The sequence below is a fragment of the Saccostrea echinata genome, unplaced genomic scaffold (assembly GCF_033153115.1).
Source record: "Saccostrea echinata isolate AGI-Se365-2 ecotype Australia unplaced genomic scaffold, CSIRO_AGI_Sech_v1 ptg000041l, whole genome shotgun sequence".
NCBI classification, from domain to species: domain Eukaryota; kingdom Metazoa; phylum Mollusca; class Bivalvia; order Ostreida; family Ostreidae; genus Saccostrea; species Saccostrea echinata.
In genome coordinates this window covers 396,682-419,332 of record NW_026889790.1, presented here as the reverse complement: position 1 = coordinate 419,332, position 22,651 = coordinate 396,682, and the positions used below count along the sequence as shown (strand labels likewise).

The 22,651-nt window shown below is 33.2% G+C and overlaps 1 protein-coding gene and 1 long non-coding RNA gene across 2 annotated transcripts in view; both read left to right on the top strand.

Annotated features, from left to right (window-relative positions):
• LOC133200683 (ADP-ribosylhydrolase ARH1-like) overlaps positions 1 to 18,706 on the top strand; it is a 35,326-nt gene extending 16,620 nt beyond the window's left edge. Inside the window, exons 5-13 of the mRNA XM_061336450.1 lie at positions 82 to 166; positions 409 to 465; positions 1,654 to 1,775; positions 11,933 to 12,038; positions 12,234 to 12,404; positions 12,851 to 12,901; positions 14,742 to 14,844; positions 17,583 to 17,708; positions 17,977 to 18,706. Coding sequence (XP_061192434.1) covers positions 82 to 166; positions 409 to 465; positions 1,654 to 1,775; positions 11,933 to 12,038; positions 12,234 to 12,404; positions 12,851 to 12,901; positions 14,742 to 14,844; positions 17,583 to 17,708; positions 17,977 to 18,087 — 932 coding nt within the window. The 3' untranslated portion in view covers positions 18,088 to 18,706. The remainder of the gene's footprint in view (positions 1 to 81; positions 167 to 408; positions 466 to 1,653; positions 1,776 to 11,932; positions 12,039 to 12,233; positions 12,405 to 12,850; positions 12,902 to 14,741; positions 14,845 to 17,582; positions 17,709 to 17,976) is intronic.
• LOC133200684 (uncharacterized) lies at positions 3,981 to 5,891 on the top strand. The gene is made up of 3 exons (XR_009722992.1): positions 3,981 to 4,367; positions 4,794 to 4,882; positions 5,215 to 5,891. It is a non-coding gene; the product is annotated as an uncharacterized LOC133200684 (long non-coding RNA).
• Positions 18,707 to 22,651: the final 3,945 nt, after the last annotated feature.

The following is a 22,651-nucleotide window of genomic DNA, read 5'->3' as shown; positions in this document are numbered from 1 at the left end:
TAACTTGAAAATTATTATTTTAGCAAGAGTTGAAGACATTGTTTTGTTTAATCAGACATGATTTACTTATTTGTATCTCAGGGCTGACGTGTACGGGCAGTGTTCATGAGCTCAAACCAGACAGGCCCGACTGGAGAGATGGATGTAGAATAAACTTTAATGAGAGGTTTGTAAACATATATAAGTGTTGTATCTATGGATGCACACTACCAGACCATATGAGGTTTTGCCTTACATTTGTTGAGGCAGGTTACTTAATCTTTGGTTGCCTATGTTTAAATACATTTTGTTTTTCATTGCAACCCATAACAACAAATTGAAAATATTTATGTAAAAAAAAATATTTATAAATTGCCATAGATATAATGTAAACCAGTCAATGTACAGACACTGTAATAATTTTGACAGGGGAGGAGGATGTGGTGCCGCCATGAGAGCCATGTGTATTGGTCTCAGATACCCACGGTATGTAAGTTAAATCTCCACTTCATTATCATTTACAACCATGAGAGCCATGTGTATTGGTCTTTTTTTTCTGAAAATCTTGTGGTGGTTGCTCATTTTATATGTAGAGCAGAATGATAAAAGTATCATGTACACAAAAAACAACAATAAGCATATTTTTTTTTATTTTCCCATCTCCAAAATATTCATTCCGTTATTATATTAATATAAATATATTAATATAAATATATACATTCTAAACCAGTGCACAGTGGTCCAAGGGCCAAATTGTTCATGCTCTGAACATTCATCGAGTTCTCTGCACTGTGACTTGGAATCGGAAAAGGGGGGGGGGGGGAGGAGTCACTTGACCCCACTTCATATTTTAACCATAAGTCACTTATAATAATTGTTACAAAATATATTAATTTTAGGAAAATTCATTGAGCAATTTTTTGTCAAGATGTTGAAAACTGCTCTTGGGGTGAAAATATTACTGCAAATTTACAATGACTACTCCCCAAAGCAACTGTGGCATTAGTACATCTATCAATAGTTTCCGATACAACTTTTATTTTCGATGAATATAAAGCATATTATTTAATATCTGGTGAAAATTATTTAATTTGTTTCAATTTTGATACCTGTATGGCATACTTAAGATTTCACTACATAAATATCAAAATATTGAAAAACGGTGGTTACCATGGCAACCATATCTTCCTTATAACCCTGATGACCATGGTTGAAATTTTCATATTATGATACCATTAACGTAAGACAAATTATATGTAAAAATGAGAAAAATTCATAGAGCGGATTTTTTTCATGTACCCTTGCAATCTCTTCCTTAAATTATTCCACATTTATTTAGTTAAATCTAATTCTACATCATGTGTATTGGTCTCAGATACTCATTGTAAGTCAGTTAAATCATTTACTGATTCTAAGTCAAAGTGTAACTGGATTACCTTTGACTGTATGTTTACATGTAGGAAGAAGAGTTCTCACAAATGCTAAACCAATTTATGGTGTCACATGTTTGAAGACTTTTGCTTGCCTTACTCAGAAATTAAGCTAACCATCCATTTTTTTCTATGAATAGTTAAAGTTTAATACTAATATGAAAATCTGAGAAAGAATTTGTCAGTGAATTTTTTCGAGAAAGAGGTGGGCAGTTCAGACAAAAATGAGAATTTTCTATTACAGTGAGACAGAACTATCAGATTTAATTGCTGTAAGCATTGAGGCAGGCAGGATGACCCACCACCACCCCACAGGTTACCTTGGGAGTTTGGCTGCTGCTCTGTTTACATCATATGCTATACAAGGTACATAACTCTGTGTGTTTGTGTTTGGTCTTCCTACAAGCTCATATAACCATATGTATACTCTAAAGGTACATAACTCTGTGTGTTCACGGTGTAGTACCTAAATGGATGCTATCAGAAAAAATGCGCGTACATTACTGCTATCCGAAAATTGTGCGGTTACTACTGGAAAAAAATGGACGAAATGGTAAGTATTTTTCTTCGCTGGCTCAATAAAATGGTCAATAATTCAATTATTAAAGATTAGCTGCTTAGTATTTCACTCTTACGGAACATAACATACCTTTTAAAACTAACTTACATCTCTAAATTTTTAATAAATAAAAGGATTGCTGATGTATAGGACGAAAACTGTCGAAAGCCTAGGACACATTTACATGCACATAAGAAATATATCTAATTAGCATCGAAATGTTTAGATATTTGATAAAAATGAATTGACAGATCGGTGCATATTTTTAAAAAGTATTGATTATTTTATACAATTACCCATCTTAATCGGTTTCTTAAAAACAAAAGCATTTTTATTCGGGGGAACTTATGTTATGGCTACTATTAGAAAACAACACCGGTTTCTATTGGAAATGTCTGAATTTTTCAATTTTTCTTTAATACACGTACTTAATTTATATCTATTATGCAATAGTTTAGAAAACTATTTTGAAATGTTCATTCTATATTCTTTTTAATAATAGACTTGTTTATATTACCTTGATTTTAATAATAGACTTGTTTATCAGGCCCGTAGGAAGCAAATTCAGTTGGGGGGGGGGGGGGCCCCATACCGAAATAAGTTATAACTAAGTTATAACTTTTCTGTAACTTTTTTGTACCTCAAGAAAAAGTTACATTTTAGTTATAACTTTTCTGTACCTAAAATGGACTTAGCCATTTTTAGATGTAACTAAAATATAACTTTTCTGGACTTTGTCATTTTACTGTATAACTTTTTGTACCTTTTTGAACTTAGCCATTTTCTGGTGTAACTAAAAGATAACTTTTCTGGACTTTGTCATTTTACTGTATAACTTTTTTGTACCTTTTTGGACTTAGCCATTTTCAGATGTAACTAAAACATAACTTTTCAGGACTTTGTCATTTTTCTGTGTAACTTTTTTGTACCTAATTTGGACTTAGTCATTTTGCAGAGTGGCTACTTAGTTAAACTGAATATTTTGGTGGTTTGTTTTGTTTTGTTTGTTTTTTACCATACACCTAAATTAAATTTTTTTTTATATAACTGTTGAAATTTAATCATATAAAATAATAAATAAGCATGATTATATTAGTATAGTAATACAGTTTTACATACCTGTAATATCTACAGAGGATATGAATAAAAAGGTGGGGATGATTAAGGGCTACATAAAGGTACCACTGTTTATATGCAGAATTTTCTTTATCTAAAAATTATTCATATAATGAATTGCATTATATACTGCTATTACTTACGCAGACATTTATTTTTCTGTTTTGTTGTGAGTTGAGATTTTTTTTTAAAGAAAAAGGGGGGCTTCTTAGACATCTTTACTACCAATGTTTTTCTCATCCATTGCAGTCCACAGCCACATCCACAGAAGAGATGTGAAGTTGAGACTTGTAGTAAATTACATCTGAAGTTGGGAATAAATCTCTCTCTCTCTCTCATTAATAAATATTGTTGTTTAATTAATATTTGTCTTGTAAGTACTAGTTTCATCTAAAGTTGGGAATAATCTCTCTCTCTCTCTCTCTCTCTCTCTCTCTCTCTCTCTCTCTCAGAAAATACGTATTATATAGATTTCATGTTTTGTAAATTATATGCATGTACATCTTAAGGTGGAATAATTTCCCTAATTCTGGAGAAATATAAATGTTCAAGAGATATAAACAGTGGTCAAATGTTATAATCTCATGAAATCATTTAATATTTTGCACAGATTTTTCTTCGTGTGCAAAACAGTGTTAATTTCCCCATTGTTTTCTCGTGACACAGGTGTTTGTACTAGATGACCTTTTTGGCCTACACTTCGTAAATTTCAGCTTGTGTATTACGCAATGGTACAATTTTACAAGGGTTGTTTGAAATCTAAAGTAAATCAATCGTAATAAGGGTGGCTAGAAAGATAAACAACAACATACAGTGTGTGTATGTTCATTTATTAACAGATATTACGATGTTTGGAATAAAGACTGCCAGTTATATTAAGATTTTAGCAGAAGACTAGGACATGTGGATTTTATTATCTGCCTGATTAAATAACCCAGTTTTACTAGTTATTTTCATAAATAAATAAAATATTAAATTCAAAATGGCGGCAACGACACAAATATGGCGGCCCCGACGTCCGTTTTGTCCGTTTTGTTGGAACTCTATTTCAAAATTTTAACACCAACTGGCTTTTTAATATTTAAGTTAAGTTTCAAAATACACAATTATGTTTATTTGGATTTAAAATAAATTAATAATGAATTATTTATTTATTTATTTTCAATCACGTGACTTATTCTAAGTCTCTGATTGGTCAACAACAGAGCGCGGATTTTTTCATGGACGATTTGAATGTTGGTGTGTTGAAAGTGTTGATAGAAAAACGATGACAAAATCATTCGGTAAGGCAATATTTATGTTAATATTTTGATGTTTTTGGTAGGAAATGTTTATTACCTCTAGATGGGCCTTCAAAAAAGAAGAAATATGTGGAATGAACAAAATTCTAGGCATGTGAATCTCAGATTTCTTGTTTGTTTTGATTGGTGTGTCAATGACAAAGACTGAAGTGAAGAAATTGAAACATAATATTTTTTCAGCATTTAGTATATGAACAAAAAATGTTATTCTTTGTCATATTTAATTCTTTAAATATTCCTATAGATCAGTTTAATTATTAAATGACCTATATTGTGTAATTGTTTAACAGATTCTCTGAACTGTTTTAATATTGTACATATTGTAGCCTTTAAACACCACATGATCATAACATGATATAGTGTACTGAAATGAGTAAAATAAAATTTCTAATTTTTATTTAATTTCAGCAGTATACTGGTACATTATTTCTTTCCATGAGCATCTCATGTCTGTGCCAAGCTGGAGTGAAATCCTTCAAAAATATCACCTGTTTTAGGTAAGTAAATAATCAAATCTTATTTTTATTTCAAATTCGATAAATCTAAAGCTAATTCCTATAAAGCTGTCAGGTTCTATATTGTTCTTTATGTTTAAAATTTTTTTTAATGCATGTTTATGTGATGAGTCTTGAGGTTGAATTTTCTCAATTACACAACAGAACTCTAATTCTTGTTTTCCAAGTTATAGATGCATATGCCTTGAATTTGATTGAATTGATATTAAAGAGTGGTTCCAATCTGATCTGCTTTGAGTGCAGGAAACACTTCAACTTTTTTTTAAAAGAAAAAATTAAAATATTTAAAGTTTGAACCTTTTTAATTTTTGCAGAATTGAAGAAAAATGAAGAGAAGGTTGAAATTGCAAGCATATTTCAAATGAAGACTCGGACGACTACCAGTGCAGGCCATTGAGAGGCGCAGACCATCTGCCGGCCAGCTAAGTCCCTCGACCAGCTCGGCCAAATACCAGTGCAGCCTGTCGAGGGGGACATACTGCTGGCCAGCCAAGTCCCATGACCACTTCAGCCTACTACCAGTACAACCTGTCAAGGGGCGCAGACCGCTGGCCGGACGGCCAAGTCCCTTGACCAGCTCGGCCGACTACTGGTGCAGCCCGTCTTTAAATAATCCAGATAAAAATCACAACTGTACATCCACAAGGATACCTGTGCAAGGACTTGGGTGGTATGCAGCTAAGAACTGTGACCGAAATCACTGCTTAGAACCTTCTTCTTTTTTTTTGAAGTACAGCTAGATCATGGCGCTAACATGAAAAACTAGAGAGTTAAAATCTAGGCAGTGATGCCTATTTATAAAAGTTCACAAGAGTAGAATGCAGTTTACTAGGTAATTTTACAAAAACTCTTATGACTATATGCTAAAAAAATGTATTTTAAGAAAACAACCATTCTGAGAAATTTCAATCTGTTATGATGGCTTGATGAAAAATAAGGTAGACTTGAAAACATGAATGTGCATTCATTCAATTGTATTTGACAATGAACCAAGCTCTCTTAATCATGTTTATGAAATAAAATTGTAAGTGCTTTTAATTTTTTTTAAATAATCTTTTTTGTAAAAATTTTAATAATCGTTTTGTAAAAATTTTAATGAGTAGCTTTTTTAAAGCCTATAATTGAGTAATTCCACCAGAGGTTAACATGAAGTGTATAATTTTATTGTAACTTTTATTAGGTATAACTTTTTGTAGTTATAACTTTTTTTTAGGTATAACTTTTCTGTAACTTTTTCATAACTTTTTCATAGTTATAACTTTCTGTAACTTTTTCATAATCTTTAAAGGTATAACTTTTCATGGGTATAACTTTTTTTAGTTATAACTTTTTCATAACTTTTTATTAAGTATAACTTTTTTATAACTTTTTAAATAACTTTTTCCGGGTATAACTTTTTTGTAACTTTTTCCACCGTTTATTTGGGTATAACTAAAGTATAACTTTGTAACATTTTAATAACTTTTTGTGTAACTTTTAATAAGTATAACTTTTTGTAGTTATAACTTTTTTGTAACTTTTTGCACTTGCTGTATTTATGTTGAAATAAAAAATGAAAACTTATACAAAAGTTATAACTTTTTTGTAACTAAGTTATAACTAAATTATATCTCACTTAAAACAGGCGGTTCCAAACTCCGATAACTTAGTTATAACTTTTTTGTACCTTTTTTCAGTTACAAAAGTTATAACTAAGTTATAACTAAGTTATAATTTATTTCGGTATGGGGGGGCACAGCCATACATTTTCAGTTGAGGGGGCACTACCAAAAATTCCCTGACAAGCAAAAACAAAGGGGAAAAAAAAAAAAAAAGGTCATTAGATGTTTTTATTGAGGGGGCACAAGCATATAGTATCTATGTTTACTATAGTAATCTATATATCGGCAAAATTATTGGGGGGGGGGGGCATGGACCCCCGTGCCCCCCCCCCCCCCCCCCCCCCCCCCCCGGTTCCTACGGCCATGTTTATATTTCCTTGATTTTGATCCTATAACTACAAACTAGTTTATTTCTATATGTATGATATGACTAATTACATGTATAATAATGGTGTTTGCAAATACCCTGTACATTTACTAACTTCCTTGGACACAATAAAATTGTTAGTCATTAAATTATGAGCACCTTCTATCGAATTTATTAGATTTCACCTGGGTAATTACGCCAAATTCACAAATGAAGGATCTCTCATGGTGTTTTGGTTGGATATAAACTTTTATCCGATGAGTTGTGGTAAATAGTTTCTTTAGACAGGGACGCAGTATGGATTTTGAAAAGGGGGGCAGCCGGAGAAAAGATATCAACAAAAAAAAACAAACAAACAAAACACAAAAATTCTCCAAACCCGACAAAAATCCTATTCGGGGGGGGGGGGGGGGGGGGGGAATGTTAAAATCGAACCCTTCTTTGGCTATACTGCAACAAAAAGTGGGGGGAGGGGGGGCAACTGGCCTTTCAATGAACATTTTCAATAGTAAAAGTTATGTTTGGGAAAAAGTGGAGGTGCCAGGCCCCCTGCCCCCCACACAATTACCCTCCCCCTTTTCTATTTTGAAAAAGACTACTTATGTATGTTAATAATTGTGATATTGTAATGCTCTCTCCTTTAAAAGTACATAATTATATATTACTTACTGGATAGAATATTAGCCTTTTTCATATTTGGATATACAACTTTTTTTCCAAAAAGGGGGGTGGGTTGGGTGGTGGTTCCAAGCCCACTCAAAAGAGAATAGAAGAAAATTTAAGAAAATTGACAAGCAGAAAAGTAAAAGACATCTCTGTCTGAAAAACCCTTTTCTTTTGAACCCGGTGGGGGGTGGGGGGGGGGGGGGGGTGTCTCTTCTCTCTATATAAATTTAATAATTCAGAAAATCCAAAGGGGGAATCAGATATTCTCTCCAATCAAGATCTGATGGTTTGAATATTGCGTGTTAATTGTATTTTCTGATGCTAGAGTACCAATGCACTACCTTCAAAGGTCATACTGAAAATTTTCTAGATATCATTTAGGTCTAAGTTTACATGTAGGCTACAAAAATCCCAAAAGACTCTAGCTTGGAAAGCTTTCCAAGGCTTTTGAAATACTGATTGTAAAAGTTATTTCATTTAACAGAACACAACAAATTCGAGTTAAGTCGGTATATGTCAAGTGAACATGTAGACATTGTGTTTCACTTGCTGTTTGGATGTTTTTGATATTTTTTTAAGGTCTGTGCAGCCATAAGTTTGTAAATTTTCTCTTTCTCAATGGAAAAGAATTTATATTTCAAATAGCAGCTGGTGCATTATTTTCATTTTATAGCCGGTGCATACATACCAAGATTCTGATAGCAACCGTAACTTAAGAAGTTTGTGTTTTGTCCAAAAATCTCTTTCAAAATACACCTTTTATTTTTTTTTTTTTAATTATATCTACGTATTATTATAGATTAACACATCTTTACATACCAAAATGAACACAATCTAACCTATAAATGATGAAAAGAAGCATGAAAACTGGGATTATATTGACTTGAGAATGGGTACAAGCTTCAGAAATTTTACTTTATAATTTTTTAGAAGGTTGTTCTACAAAATACATCTGGCATCATTTAAACAAATTCCTTACTTGTTCCGTGCACAAGGATTTTTCTGAGACTTAATTGATTTGGGGTCACTTTCTGACAATTTTACCTCGTGTTCCAAGTTTCTGTGACATATTTATTTCAGCTAGCAGCCGTAAAATTTACGAATAGGAACAATGAACGCTTTTTTGTTCTGATAGCAACCGTTTAGGTACCATACCGTGGTGTTTGTGTTTGGTCTTCCTATAAGGTCATATAACCATATGTATACTCTAAAGGTACATAACTCTGTGTGTTTGTCTTTTGTCTTCCTATAAGGTCATATAACCATATGTATACTCTATAGGTACATAACTCTGTGTGTTTGTGTTTGGTCTTCCTATAAGCTCATATAACCATATGTATACTCTAAAGGTACATAACTGCGTGTTTGTCTTTTGTCTTCCTATAAGGTCATATAACCATATGTATACTCTATAGGTACATAACTCTGTGTGTTTGTGTTTGGTCTTCTCAAAAGCTCATATAACCATATATATACTCTAAAGGTACATAACTCTGTGTGTGTGTGTGTGTTTGGTCTTCCTATAAGCTCATATAACCATATGTATACTCTAAAGGTACATAACTCTGTGTGTTTGTGTTTGGTCTTCCCATAAGCTCATATACATATGTATACTCTATAGGTACATAACTCTGTGTGTTTGTGTTTGGTCTTCTCAAAAGCTCATATAACCATATGTATACTCTAAAGGTACATAACTCTGTGTGTTTGTCTTTTTTCTTCCTATAAAGTCATATAACCATATGTATACTCTATAGGTACGTAACTCTGTGTGTTTGTGTTTGGTCTTCCCATAAGCTCATATAACCATATGTATACTCTATAGGTACATAACTCTGTGTGTTTGTATTTGGTCTTCCCATAAGCTCATATAACCATATGTATACTCTAAAGGTACATAACTCTGTGTGTTTGTGTTTGGTCTTCCCATAAGCTCATATACATATGTATACTCTAAAGGTACATAACTCTGTGTGTTTGTGTTTGGTCTTCCTACAAGCTCATATAACCATATGTATACTCTAAAGGTACATAACTCTGTGTGTGTGTGTGTGTGTTTGGTCTTCCCATAAGCTCATATAACCATATGTATACTCTAAAGGTACATAACTCTGTGTGTTTGTGTTTGGTCTTCCTATAAGCTCATATAACCATATGTATACTCTATAGGTACATAACTCTGTGTGTTTGTGTTTGGTCTTCCTATAAGCTCATATAACCATATGTATACTCTGAAGGTACATAACTGCATGTTTGTCTTTTGTCTTCCTATAAGGTCATATAACCATATGTATACTCTATAGGTACATAACTCTGTGTGTTTGTGTTTGGTCTTCTCAAAAGCTCATATAACCATATGTATACTCTAAAGGTACATAACTCTGTGTGTGTGTGTGTGTTTGGTCTTCCCATAAGCTCATATAACCATATGTATACTCTAAAGGTACATAACTCTGTGTGTTTGTGTTTGGTCTTCCTATAAGCTCATATAACCATATGTATACTCTATAGGTACATAACTCTGTGTGTTTGTGTTTGGTCTTCCTATAAGCTCATATAACCATATGTATACTCTAAAGGTACATAACTCTGTGTGTTTGTGTTTGGTCTTCCTATAAGCTCATATAACCATATGTATACTTTATAGGTACATAACTCTGTGTGTTTGTGTTTGGTCTTCCTATAAGCTCATATAACCATATGTATACTCTAAAGGTTCATAACTCTGTGTGTGTGTGTGTGTGTGTTTGGTCTTCCTATAAGCTCATATAACCATTTGTATACTCTAAAGGTACATAACTCTGTGTGTTTGTGTTTGGTCTTCCCATAAGCTCATATACATATGTATACTCTATAGGTACATAACTCTGTGTGTTTGTGTTTGGTCTTCCTATAAGCTCATATAACCATATGTATACTCTAAAGGTTCATAACTCTGTGTGTGTGTGTGTTTTTGGTCTTCCTATAAGCTCATATAACCATTTGTATACTCTAAAGGTACATAACTCTGTGTGTTTTATGTTTGGTCTTCCCATAAGCTCATATACATATGTATACTCTATAGGTACATAACTCTGTGTGTTTGTGTTTGGTCTTCCTATAAGCTCATATAACCATATGTATACTCTAAAGGTTCATAACTCTGTGTGTGTGTGTGTTTTTGGTCTTCCTATAAGCTCATATAACCATTTGTATACTCTAAAGGTACATAACTCTGTGTGTTTGTGTTTGGTCTTCCCATAAGCTCATATACATATGTATACTCTATAGGTACATAACTCTGTGTGTTTGTGTTTGGTCTTCCCAAAAGCTCATATAACCATATGTATACTCTAAAGGTACATAACTCTGTGTGTTTGTCTTTTTTCTTCCTATAAAGTCATATAACCATATGTATACTCTATAGGTACATAACTCTGTGTGTTTGTGTTTGGTCTTCCCATAAGCTCATATACATATGTATACTCTAAAGGTACATAACTCTGTGTGTTTGTGTTTGGTCTTCCCAAAAGCTCATATAACCATATGTATACTCTAAAGGTACATAACTCTGTGTGTGTGTGTGTTTGGTCTTCCCATAAGCTCATATAACCATATGTATACTCTAAAGGTTCATAACTCTGTGTGTTTGTGTTTGGTCTTCCTATAAGCTCATATAACCATATGTATACTCTATAGGTACATAACTCTGTGTGTTTGTGTTTGGTCTTCCTATAAGCTCATATAAGCATATGTATACTCTAAAGGTACGTAGAATTTTAGCAGAAGTTTCCTCTTTACCTGATGAATGCAATCTTGGATTAGTATACATGTACCTGATTTTTAAAAACAACCAGCATTAATTTTAATCATGTATTAACATGTACAGGATTTAGTGGAAAGAAGCAGTATGAAAGATGCTAAAATATGATAATCCTTAAAATAAGTATGTTTACAGAAATCATGACAATCTATATGTAAAAGTATGTGTAAAAGTGATTAAAATACTGTTATAGGGAAATTTTTGTCCCTGTTTTATTTTTGTTTACTTAGTGTAGATTCAGTTTTGTTCAAATCATACCCCCCCCCCCCCCCCCAATTGTGACTGGGCGAATTTAAAACGGGGCGAAATTGTTTGCAAGTATGAAAGGGCGAAAATAACCCTGTATACAGTATACCTATACTGATACCGGTACAATTTAATCCTTCTATCTAATAATAACAATTTTACTTCATGTTTGATGACAAATTTCTATGTAATGTACAAGTATATCTGTAACTCAGTTCGCTGAGTTTGTTTAATACTTCTGTAAAAATTTATATTTTAGGCATATGTGCATGATCTTTATTTCAAATGATAGTTCACTGCTATGTGCCTTTTATTCATGTGTTGTTATTTCTTGTCCTAACTTATTCCAGGAAAGCCACCCAGAAAGTGGGGAGCTGGCTTAATGAGTGTGCTGCCTAAAGCTCAGGAATATATTAAGTCAGAGAAGTTCTTTGTGGAAGACAACTTAGAAGCTTGGTAAGAAACAAACGTGATCCTTACGAGAATGAGTGTACTTGATAAACCTATGTTTGTGTACCCTTCTTAGAGAAATCAATGGAATAATACCCAGGCAAAATAGGAGATTCCTCTCAAAAATTGCAATACAAGTACAGTTTATATACTATCAACACGAAACACCAACACCAAGATTTAAGTGTTTGTATTTTACAGGAATTATTTTGAGGAACATTGGAAAAAATACCTTGAAGAGAAAGGCCTCTTAGAAGGAAGCCAGGACCCAAAACCTGACAATCTGGACGAAGATGGCCGAGACAAGTTTTACAAAAGTCTGAGTTTCTCGGGCTGGGGCGGAGCCAGCGGTCATGATGCTCCTATGATTGCGTAGTTATTTTCATTCTTATATTCATTTTGCAAAAAAGTTTTCTTACGATTAAAAAATAATTGAAAAATTCTGTACAACAGGAAGAAAATTCCTACCCATCCTTCCCTTCTTAAGCTCAACTGGTCAAAGACCAGCAGCTTTTTTCAGAAAAATTAATATGATTCTGTGTTAAGATTTTAATTTAAGTATTTCGTATGACAAATGTTAAGTGCTTTTCACAAATGCATTCATAACAGATTGAACAAGTTTAAGATTTCACTTATGAGAAACTTCTTACTTAGCAATAATCTCAATATATATACTTTATAATCCTTTAAAAAATGGCCAAGAGTGAAAAATTAAGTTGATGTCTACAACCCAAAATGGAGACCCCATAAATTGCCATGTATAAGAGTGCAAGTTTTCAAACTTTTCCTGTTAATATTTTTTTCACTTTTTGCGACAGATATGATGCTATTCTGCAATCAGGAAAAAACTGGGAAGAACTATGCAAAAGGTAACATAACATAAGAAAATTTCAGTAATAATTTTGAACTCTTCTGCATTGGATAATAAATCAGTTCCTTTGCAACATGCCCCTCACAAGTGATTGAATTAAAAATAACTTAAGCCATCAATGAAAGTATCACCGAAATGCAAGTTGAATTATTTAATGCCATTAATTTTTATCTTGCAAACTCCTTTTTGTTGAGTATTTCATGGTAACCAGAGCTGGAAGCTAATTAAGTTTTCTGATCAGAGCCTAATGAATGTCTCTTCAATGCTGTGTTTCAAATTTTTCAACTTTTTCTCAAATTTAGCAAAAGGATCATTTAAATTTTTCCATGTGCATAATTAACCCACAATGAGAATCTAATAATTATATCAGTGCTAGCGCATTTTACATATGCTTGTACATGTATACATATACTGGTACACGTATATCCAGATCATAAAATTACCATATGTCACTAGAATACATTTTCAATGTCAGACATGCATTTTCATTCATTTAGTATTCTAATGGTTCAGTTTGCCCATTTCATGATGAAATACAGAAGTATTTTCGTTTTTAAAAGCATTATGACTTCTGTAGAAATTTTGGTTGAGAATGATGGGCCAGTGGATGTTTTATTTTTATTATGCCCCGGGATCGAAAGATCGAGGGGGTATATTGTTTTTGTCCTGTCTGTCTGTTTGTCTGTTTGTCCGTTTGTCTGTCTGTCTGTTGTCAACTTTATCCTTGCCCATAACTTTTGATTGGATGGAGCTATGACTTTCATATTTCACATGTGTATTCCTTGTGACAAGACCTTTCTTTGGGTACCATCATATTTGACCTTTTGACCTTGACCTTGGAGTTTGACCCACTTTTGCAAAATTCTATGAGACTTTAACCTTGGCCATAACTTCTGAACAGTTGGTGCTTGGGGTTTCAAACTTCACATGTGCTTCTTTGTGACAAGGCCTTCCTTTGGATATCAATTGCAACAACTTTGACTTTTTGACCTTGACCTTGGAGTTTGACCTACTTTTAACCTTGGTCATAACTTTTGAACAGTTGGTGCTTTGGGTTTCAAACTTCACATGTGTATTCCTTGTGACAAGACCTTCCTCTGGATATCAACCTCTTTGACCTTTTGACCTTGACCTAGGAGTTTGATCTACTTTAGAAAAACTTTAACCTTGGCCATAACTTTTGAATGGTTGGAGCTAGGGCTTTTATACTTCACATATGTAATCCTTGTGACAAGACCTTTTTTGGGATACCAACCACTTTGACCTTTTGACCTTGACCCAGGAGTTTGACCTACTTTTGAAAAACTTTAACCTTGGCCATAACTTTTGAATGGTTGATGCTAGGGCTTTCATACTTCTCATATGTATTCCTTGTGACATCACCTTTCTTTGGATACCAACCACTTTGATCCTTTGACCTTGACCTAGGAGTTTGACCTACTTTTGCAAAACTTTAACATTGGCCATAACTTTTGAATGTTGGTGCTAGGGCTTTCATACTTCACATATGTAATCCTTGTGACAAGACCTTCCTTTGGATATCAACCACTTTGACCTTGACTTTGACGTTTTACTTACTTTTAAAAAACTTTAAGTTTCGCCATAACTTTTGAACAGTTGCAGCTAGGTCTTTCAAATTTCACAGGTACCGGTATATTCCTCGAGACAAGACCTTTCTTTGGATACCAACATGTTTTATCATTTGGCCTGGATTTTGACTTGCATTTGAGAAACTTTCGCCATAAGCTGCCATATGGGGGCATCAGTGTTTCACAAACACATCTTGTTATAGATCAATGTTACATGATGGGCCAGTGGATGTGTTATTTTTATTTTAGATCAATGTTTCATGGAGGAGACAGTGATAGTACTGGGGTCATTGCAGCCTGCTGTTATGGGGCCATGTATGGGTATGATGGGGTACCAGAGGGGAATTACAAGGTAACTTCTATTCCTTTTTTTCATGTCCACAAATACTTTTAAACTAGGGATGTCAACAAGTACCCAGTTAACTGGGTACTCGATCGAACGTCCGAGTATCAAATACTAAAATCACTACTTGGTTACTCGGATATTTTTTTTTTTTCATATTTCAAAGAACAAAGTTTTTTTTTTTTTATCAAAACCTTATCAAAAAATGCAACTTAAAAATGAATTGTCCATGTTTACCTTGTAATAAGCGTCACCCACACCTTTTAATACCCTTTTTGCCCGTAGCTGTGTACTTGTTTATACAGTAATTACCGTGACCAATCACAGTACACAGCTGTTATCACCTCTTGTGGCCCGTTATTTTTAGCTCTTCTGGTCGGAGACCAGAAGAGCTTATCCGTTAGTAAGGTGTCCGTCGTCCATCTGTCTGTCTGTCTGTCCGTCTGTAAACAATTTTTCAAAATGCTTCTCCTCCTACAGATTTGATCTGATTTCAGTATAACTTGGCACACAAGCAGACGACACTAAGATACATAATTCTCTATATTGGTTTTTGATTTTGATGAATGGTGTTGCCATGGCTACTAAAAATAGAAAGGATGACTGCACTTAAGGACATGCCAAAATTGCAACAAAATAAACTCTCAAAACAAGCATTTTTCTTTTAATTGCAGAAACGGTCAACATCTTATCTACAACTTTACGTAATTATATTAAATAAAAGTATGTATTTACGAAGTACGAAGCTGTTTTCAAAGGCAGGGGTCATCATAATTTCTTGAATCTCCATACAATAATGAGGACGCCCACTTTTTCACTGACTTTATACATAGTTAGCGCATGTTTGTCTATTGTTCTCCGTTTAACAGTAGTTGTATATTTGCATTAATAATGTTGTGTCAAAAGGAGATTAATCGACAAACATGCGCTCATGGTTTAAAAGAGAAAAAAAACTGCTTATTCTTACGTTCGCCCTCTCTGTAGTAACCAAGGGCTATGGCATGTTGAATATTATAATCACATGATTTCTTTCCTCAGGTAACTATGTGAATACTAAATTCCATCACGTGACTTGTAAGGTAGCATGATTTGTGCTAACTAGGACAGTGCTCGAACACATTGAATTGTCAGGCATCGATTCAAAGTATCCTTTCCTTATATGGATGTGCTGATGTTGTTAATTTCGTTTTGAAACCTTTGTTAATAGTGTTGTGCCATACAGAATAAAGGGGGAGATGGGAAAGAGTAATCTCGTACTTTTATACATGTTATTGTTATTTATCTAGTCTAATTTAAGAGCCATTCTTACAATGTTAGCTCCACCTCTCATGCATACCTAATGTTTAATCAAGGGCAGATAATTGTAAATTCTCTATATTTGGAAAACAGTAAGGACAAAAACAGAGAATTATTTTATTGTATCACAGTCTAAAATCATTTTAACATTTAAATTTTGGTGCCAAATTAACAGAATTCTTTAGTAAATATACAGAAGTGAAATAAGGTTAAGATATAAAAGCAACAGAAGCGACCAAAAAAGACCCAAAACCCAGCGTTAAGTGCAGTTATCCTTTCCTTGAAATACTTTCAAAATGTTACTCCTCCTACAGTTTTGATCTCATTTCAGTATAACTTGGCACACAAGTAGACTACACTAAGATACATAATTTTGGATTTTGTTTAATGATGTTGCCATGGTTACTAAAATTGAAATTTCTGTAAAATTCTATTGAAAGGTTACTCCTCCTACAGTTTTAGTCTGATTGCAATAAATCTTGACACAAAAAGAGACTTAACCAAGGATCATTATTCTATTTATTGCTGTTGCAAAGTTTCAAATCCAAGTGCTACTATTATCTGCCTTTGTTATAAGTACAAAAAAGGAGAGCTACAGTCTCGTCAGAGACTTCTGGTTTTTGATGGCTTTAATGATTAGTATTTAATGAACATCATTTAATTAGGGCTTATTATCGTTTAATTAGGATTAATTCTGAAAACAATTTAGTTCGCATACGGTAGCAAAATCGGACATACAAAGAAATGCCGCTACCCACTTCAAAAGTGAAAAAAAAACATTAGGATAGAACTAAAGATTTTAAAAATGTTTAAGATTAGCTATGCAAAGTAAACAAAGCGTATATGTGGAAAACAACCAACATACATGTATTAATTAAATAATACATGTATATGTCTAGCAATCTTGATAGCCTCTCCTTCTTTAAAAATGGAAAACAACCAACATACATGTATTAATTAAATAATACATGTATATGTCTAGCAATCTTGATAGCCTCTCCTTCTTTAAAAATTATTTCTTGCGTTTCTCTAATCATTGCAAATCTGCGTTACAGATTGTCCTCCTCTTGCGTTGATCAAATCGTCTTCCTAAACAAGAACTATATACCATTTATAATTATTGATGTATTAATTGTTGTCTCATGTGCTTATTTGATAGATAAATTTAGTGCAAAAAACCATTTTCGTTTTGCTCAATGTTTGTGTACTGGCATAGAAAACGTTAAAAAAAATATATATCGATGGGGTACAACAGGGCTTAACTGGTCTCAATTAAATTAACACATTTGTATTTTACATTTTTACCAAGTACCCGTGTACTCGATTTGAAAATCATCCGAGTAACCGATTATCAAATATTGACTGATTTGACATCCCTATTTTTAAACAAAACAAAAAAAAAAATCCTGTGATTTATGTTGATTTACATTATTTTAATTCCACTTTTCCAGAAGCTCGAGTATCATAAAAGACTAGTGAAGCAGGCCAGAGAGTTATACGAAATTGCTCACGGATCTGGAGGGGAAAATGCCATGATAGATGAGGATGACGATATGATAAAAGAGGAAGAGGAAGAGGTCAGGCTAAATACCCAGTCATCATACGCATTTGTTCTAATATAGAAAAAAACTCAGGGAAAGTTGTTGATACCTTTAATAAAAACAACACCTTTTTTATGTGAAAGCATTGAAAGAATATCTTCTAATAACAATTTTCTGTATACATGTATATAAAAAATTAAAAATTATTCAAATAAAAAAAAGGTACCATGTTCATATTAATATTATTCCATGTCATATACAAGTAGAATATGTTTTATAAACAAAACTTTGTTTTACGTGAAAGGCAGAAGAAAAGGAAGGAAAAGAGCAGGAGGTGGCCGAGAAAGAGAGTGCTCAAGGGGAGAAAACTCTGGAGTCGGAGAATGTACAGGAGAAAGTACAGACAACTGTATGATTGTCTGTTTAGTTTATATGTTCTGACTTTCAACATTATAAGTGTAATATGACATTGAATTATAAGATAGATTAAAGTTTTCTTATTTTTGCGTTTATTATAAAGTAATATTCCCCAAAGAATCATGCAATATCTCTCCATTTATGTGTCAGTCTTTGGGCTCCTGACATTTTTTACTATGTTATAATGTGACCAAGTAATTCCATATGTTTTATTTATTTAGGCGAGTATCGTGTTCATTTTGGTAAACTTATTTTTTATTCAATTATTTGAATCAAGTGAGTGGGATTCTAACATTTTGTAAAGGCTTTTGTCGAACAAACTTTTTGTAATCTTATTCCTGACTGGTGTATTCTTTAAATCAACTCAATCCACTTGCGCAGTAGATCTGGGTATAAATAAACAGGTTCGATTAGAATTACTTGTCCCGCCAGCCAGTTTCAAGGTCACAACACCTCATGGTCGTGCTGTTCATATAGGTATTTGCTTCTGTAATACTTTTCTTTTTCATAACTTATAATGTTATTTTTCATTTTCTATCTATTTGACATTATATTTTGTCTAATGGGTAGAATAATTTATGCATATTTTTTTTTCTAGACACTAATGCCATTGCCGTTTGTTAGCTGTTAAATAAAGATATAAATGTGAACTTGGTGTTGTTCTTCTGCTCAGTTACAATAAATTTTTTAGAGTTGCACACTTACTTTTATAACTGTGATAATATATAAAAAAATTACAAATATCTGAAATTTTGATTATAAATCTAGTTTCAAGTCTTTGTTTATATAGCAAAATCTTTAATCTTTATACCATTAATTTCAAAAGAACTGATATAGTTCAGTCCATATATACAACTGCCATCATGAGAAAAGGGCCCTTATCTTTTCACATCAGAATGTGCAGAAAATGATGTCAAAGGTGCAGTATCATAAACACGGAAGTGATTTTTGTTGACTACGTTTTGTGTACACTGTAGAGAGATTGAAGTAAATTGGATTGCCAGGCGTTAAAAAAATATCAAATTACATGAAATTCGAAGCAGAAAGATTTAATAAATAACATTTTTACTATTTAGTACAAATATTTATTCAAGTCAGTCTGACTAAGCCAGCCCCTACTATTTCACTTCGTTATGAACGAAGTGAAATAGTAGGGGCTGGCTGTAGTCAGACTGATAGTAGGGGCTGGCTTTAGTCAGACTGTATTCAAGTTTCTGCGTAATTATTTAATATTTCATAATCCCAACATTACATTGAACACATTGTCAGGTAGAGCGATTAATGGCAATGTCTATAAAGTATGCAAAGTTACAGATATATTTGTTTTCTGAGCAATTTGTAATGTTCATATTTGACTTACACATAAATATATTAATAAGTCTTAATACTGTAACGTGTACCCCTGCGTAGGGTTCTCAGGGGATGAATTTTTTCTCTTACTCTACCTGAGTTTATGATCTAATAATTTGACTATGTACAGTATAATAATTTTTCTTTAAACCTATCTGGGTTTTTCTATTATATTAATTAATCAAAGAATATATAATGTGGGATGAATTCTGATGACTTGGTAACTGTTAGACTTAGCACCGTGTACCTTGCCCCAGGTTCCTATTGATAGCGGATACTAAGAGTTTCGTTCTTATTCAGATCTACAGCCCCCAGTATCTCGCCCCAATTCCCAGAGATTCTTGCCACTGGTGCAAACCTATTTCTTTTATTTTACCCTTTCTCTTATCCGTTTTCCCCTGCTTCCACTTAACTGCAGCTCTGCATTCCCCAAAAGACCCTGAATCTCTCTATACAGTCTTATATATACCCTTTGGACTAGTCTACTTTAAGCTTAAGGGAGGACAGGTTATTCCATTCTAACCTTACATCTGGGTCTTCTTTGCGTTTTCGGTTTCCAATAACCATTACAATACTAAAGGGTAGTCAATATACATTTATATTTTTTCAGAAAGAGAGAGAGAGAGAGAGAGCACTCAGTGCATATATATGGGTTGTTTAAAAGTGCTTCTTTACTTTGGGAAAAAAACTTGTAAAAATATAGTGACTTTTTAATTTTAATCCATAGTGGTTCATCAATTCGAAAAGCACAGTTAGACCAGTTCAGGCTTGTGATGTCTTTTCCAAAAGTGGGAGGAGGATGGGGGAGGGGGTTATAGTTGACAAACAAAAAAAAGTCTCCAAATCAAAAGGACGTCTGTTGAAAGTTCGAACTAAAAAATAAAAAGAGAACCCCTCTTTGTGTTATCAACAAAATCTGACATACTTATACCCCTTTCTAGCCTCAAAATTTCATTCGATTATATAAAATACTACTTAAAATATTAAGAAAAACTCAACTGAACGTTCAGTTTTTGTCTACCACCGCATGGCAAGAATGTTACCGATGTGATGACGTTACTTTTGAGCACTTATTTTCAATTCATCTGAATATCTTTTTAACCTCTCTGAATTGCACTTCGCGCTAGCGCGTTGTTCCCAACGCACTGTTACACTTTTGCAAATGGCCCTATTGGAACACCACAATAAGCCGATTACCTTTTTAAAAAAAATTCAAAAATCAAAATTAAGACTTCGAGTCTGTAGAAAAATATTGATAATCATGAAGATGGCTAGTGTTTACAATACTTGCACTGATTACGCTTTTTGATTTATTCTGCAGTGTTCAGTTACTAAAAGTCTTAAGTAATGAAAATACGCGGTGTTACTTCTACCATGTTGCGACTGCCATCAATACTAAAGTCTTGATGATTCTGTCACTTTTTGGTGTGCAATGCTTGACAATTTTGGTCATTGAATCAATTAAACTAAAATGTGCTGTACAATTTCAGTGCAAGTAACAACAACTTGATTAATTTAAGGTAGTACAAAACACCCATGAAATCTGTTTTAACTCATTTCTTATAAGTACACTAGTAAAAAGAAAAATATCACTATAATGTCAATTGTCAGTGATTTTTGTAAGAAAATTAATTAGCTGTTATATGTTTTCGCCATATTTTGTAAGAAAAAATTAGAAAATCCTATATTTTGGTCATTCGAGAGGCTACATTTTAGAATGTGTTCTCTATGCGATATCACAGTCTGTCATTAAATGCAAAGTAACTTTGGTTCGATTTATAGTAGAGACCTGATACTGGTATTTGGACATATTTATAAGGAGTCTTCATTCTTTATACACAATAAAGGTCAAAGCCATATATAGAGATCAAAGGTCAAATATTGTGACGTCATCTACTGATTCTTTTAATTTTTTACAGTGAATATTTTTTTAAATCACCAAAATATCTGAAACTGCCGGTTCAATGCTCCTCATTTTGACATATTTTAACCTGAGTTCCATTTAAATAATTATATTATTTTTTGGTGAAAATTGAACCATGCATTTTCTCTTAAGAAAACTTAAAGTGTAGCCTACTTACATGTGAATTTTCAATTCCTGGGCTATGTAGGTTCTATTTTTTCATCACATTTTAGTGAAATGTACCGGTATCAATATAATTTACTAAAATTTAGTAACAGAAAGGTCGTATTTATAAAAAGCATTACCCAAATTTGTATTAGATCGACCGGTAATTAAAAGAAATGCATATTCTAAAGTGCAATATCTGATTTCACAATCTTCTTACAGGGGTCTGATAGGCCACATTTCAAACTATGTGGACAAAAAATATGCGGTTGAATTTCTTTTAAATTACATATAAAGAGCGATTTTGTATCCTAGAACAAGATTTCAAAGTTTCAAAAAAATTTAATTTGAGGGAAAATTTGGCCTATCTATTGTGTACTACCTTAATCAAGTAAGAGAGCCTTGAAATTTTCAAGACTCGAAGCTGAGGTAGTGTCAATGGGCAGAGCATTCCAATCCCAGATTGTCCTCGGGTAGAAAGACTCCTTCCGCATTGGTGTTACAGGGTGGTATCTGGAATGAGTTACATTGCATGATTCTCCTGTATCTTGCTGGTTTTAAGAGTCCCTCTAAAGCATCAATTTTTACCAGCCCATTTGATATTTTGTAGATTAACGCTAGTCTTGCGTTTTTTCGTCTTTCTTCCAGTGATGTCCAATTAAGGTCTTCTGGCATGTTGGTAACAGAGGAGGTGTTAAGGTACCTGTTTGTAACATACCTGGCCACTCTTCGTTGAATCATCTCTATCCGGTTTTTGTCCTCTTTTTGTGTATGGGTCCCAGGTTGTACAAGCATATTGCAGTGCCTTGCATGAATTATCCTTTAGGGAAGCATTCCTGATGTTAAAGGGTTTTTAAATGCTGCAATGCTGAAATCTTGTATGCAGACACACTCAATTCAAATCGAAAATTTCTAAATACACTTGATACACTTACATAGTCCCAATCCATTTCCCTAAACTCAGATCTAACTGACTTTCTAAAAGTTTTCTCAATGATTGACTTCAATTTGACAATGTTCTCATTTTTTTTTGGGGGGGGGGGGGGTAACTGTCTTTCATCTTTACATTATGTTTTGTTCAAACTTCTTAATACCTTAATAAATGAAAAGTAGACAGGGTTTCTGGTCTGGATATTTTTCTTCA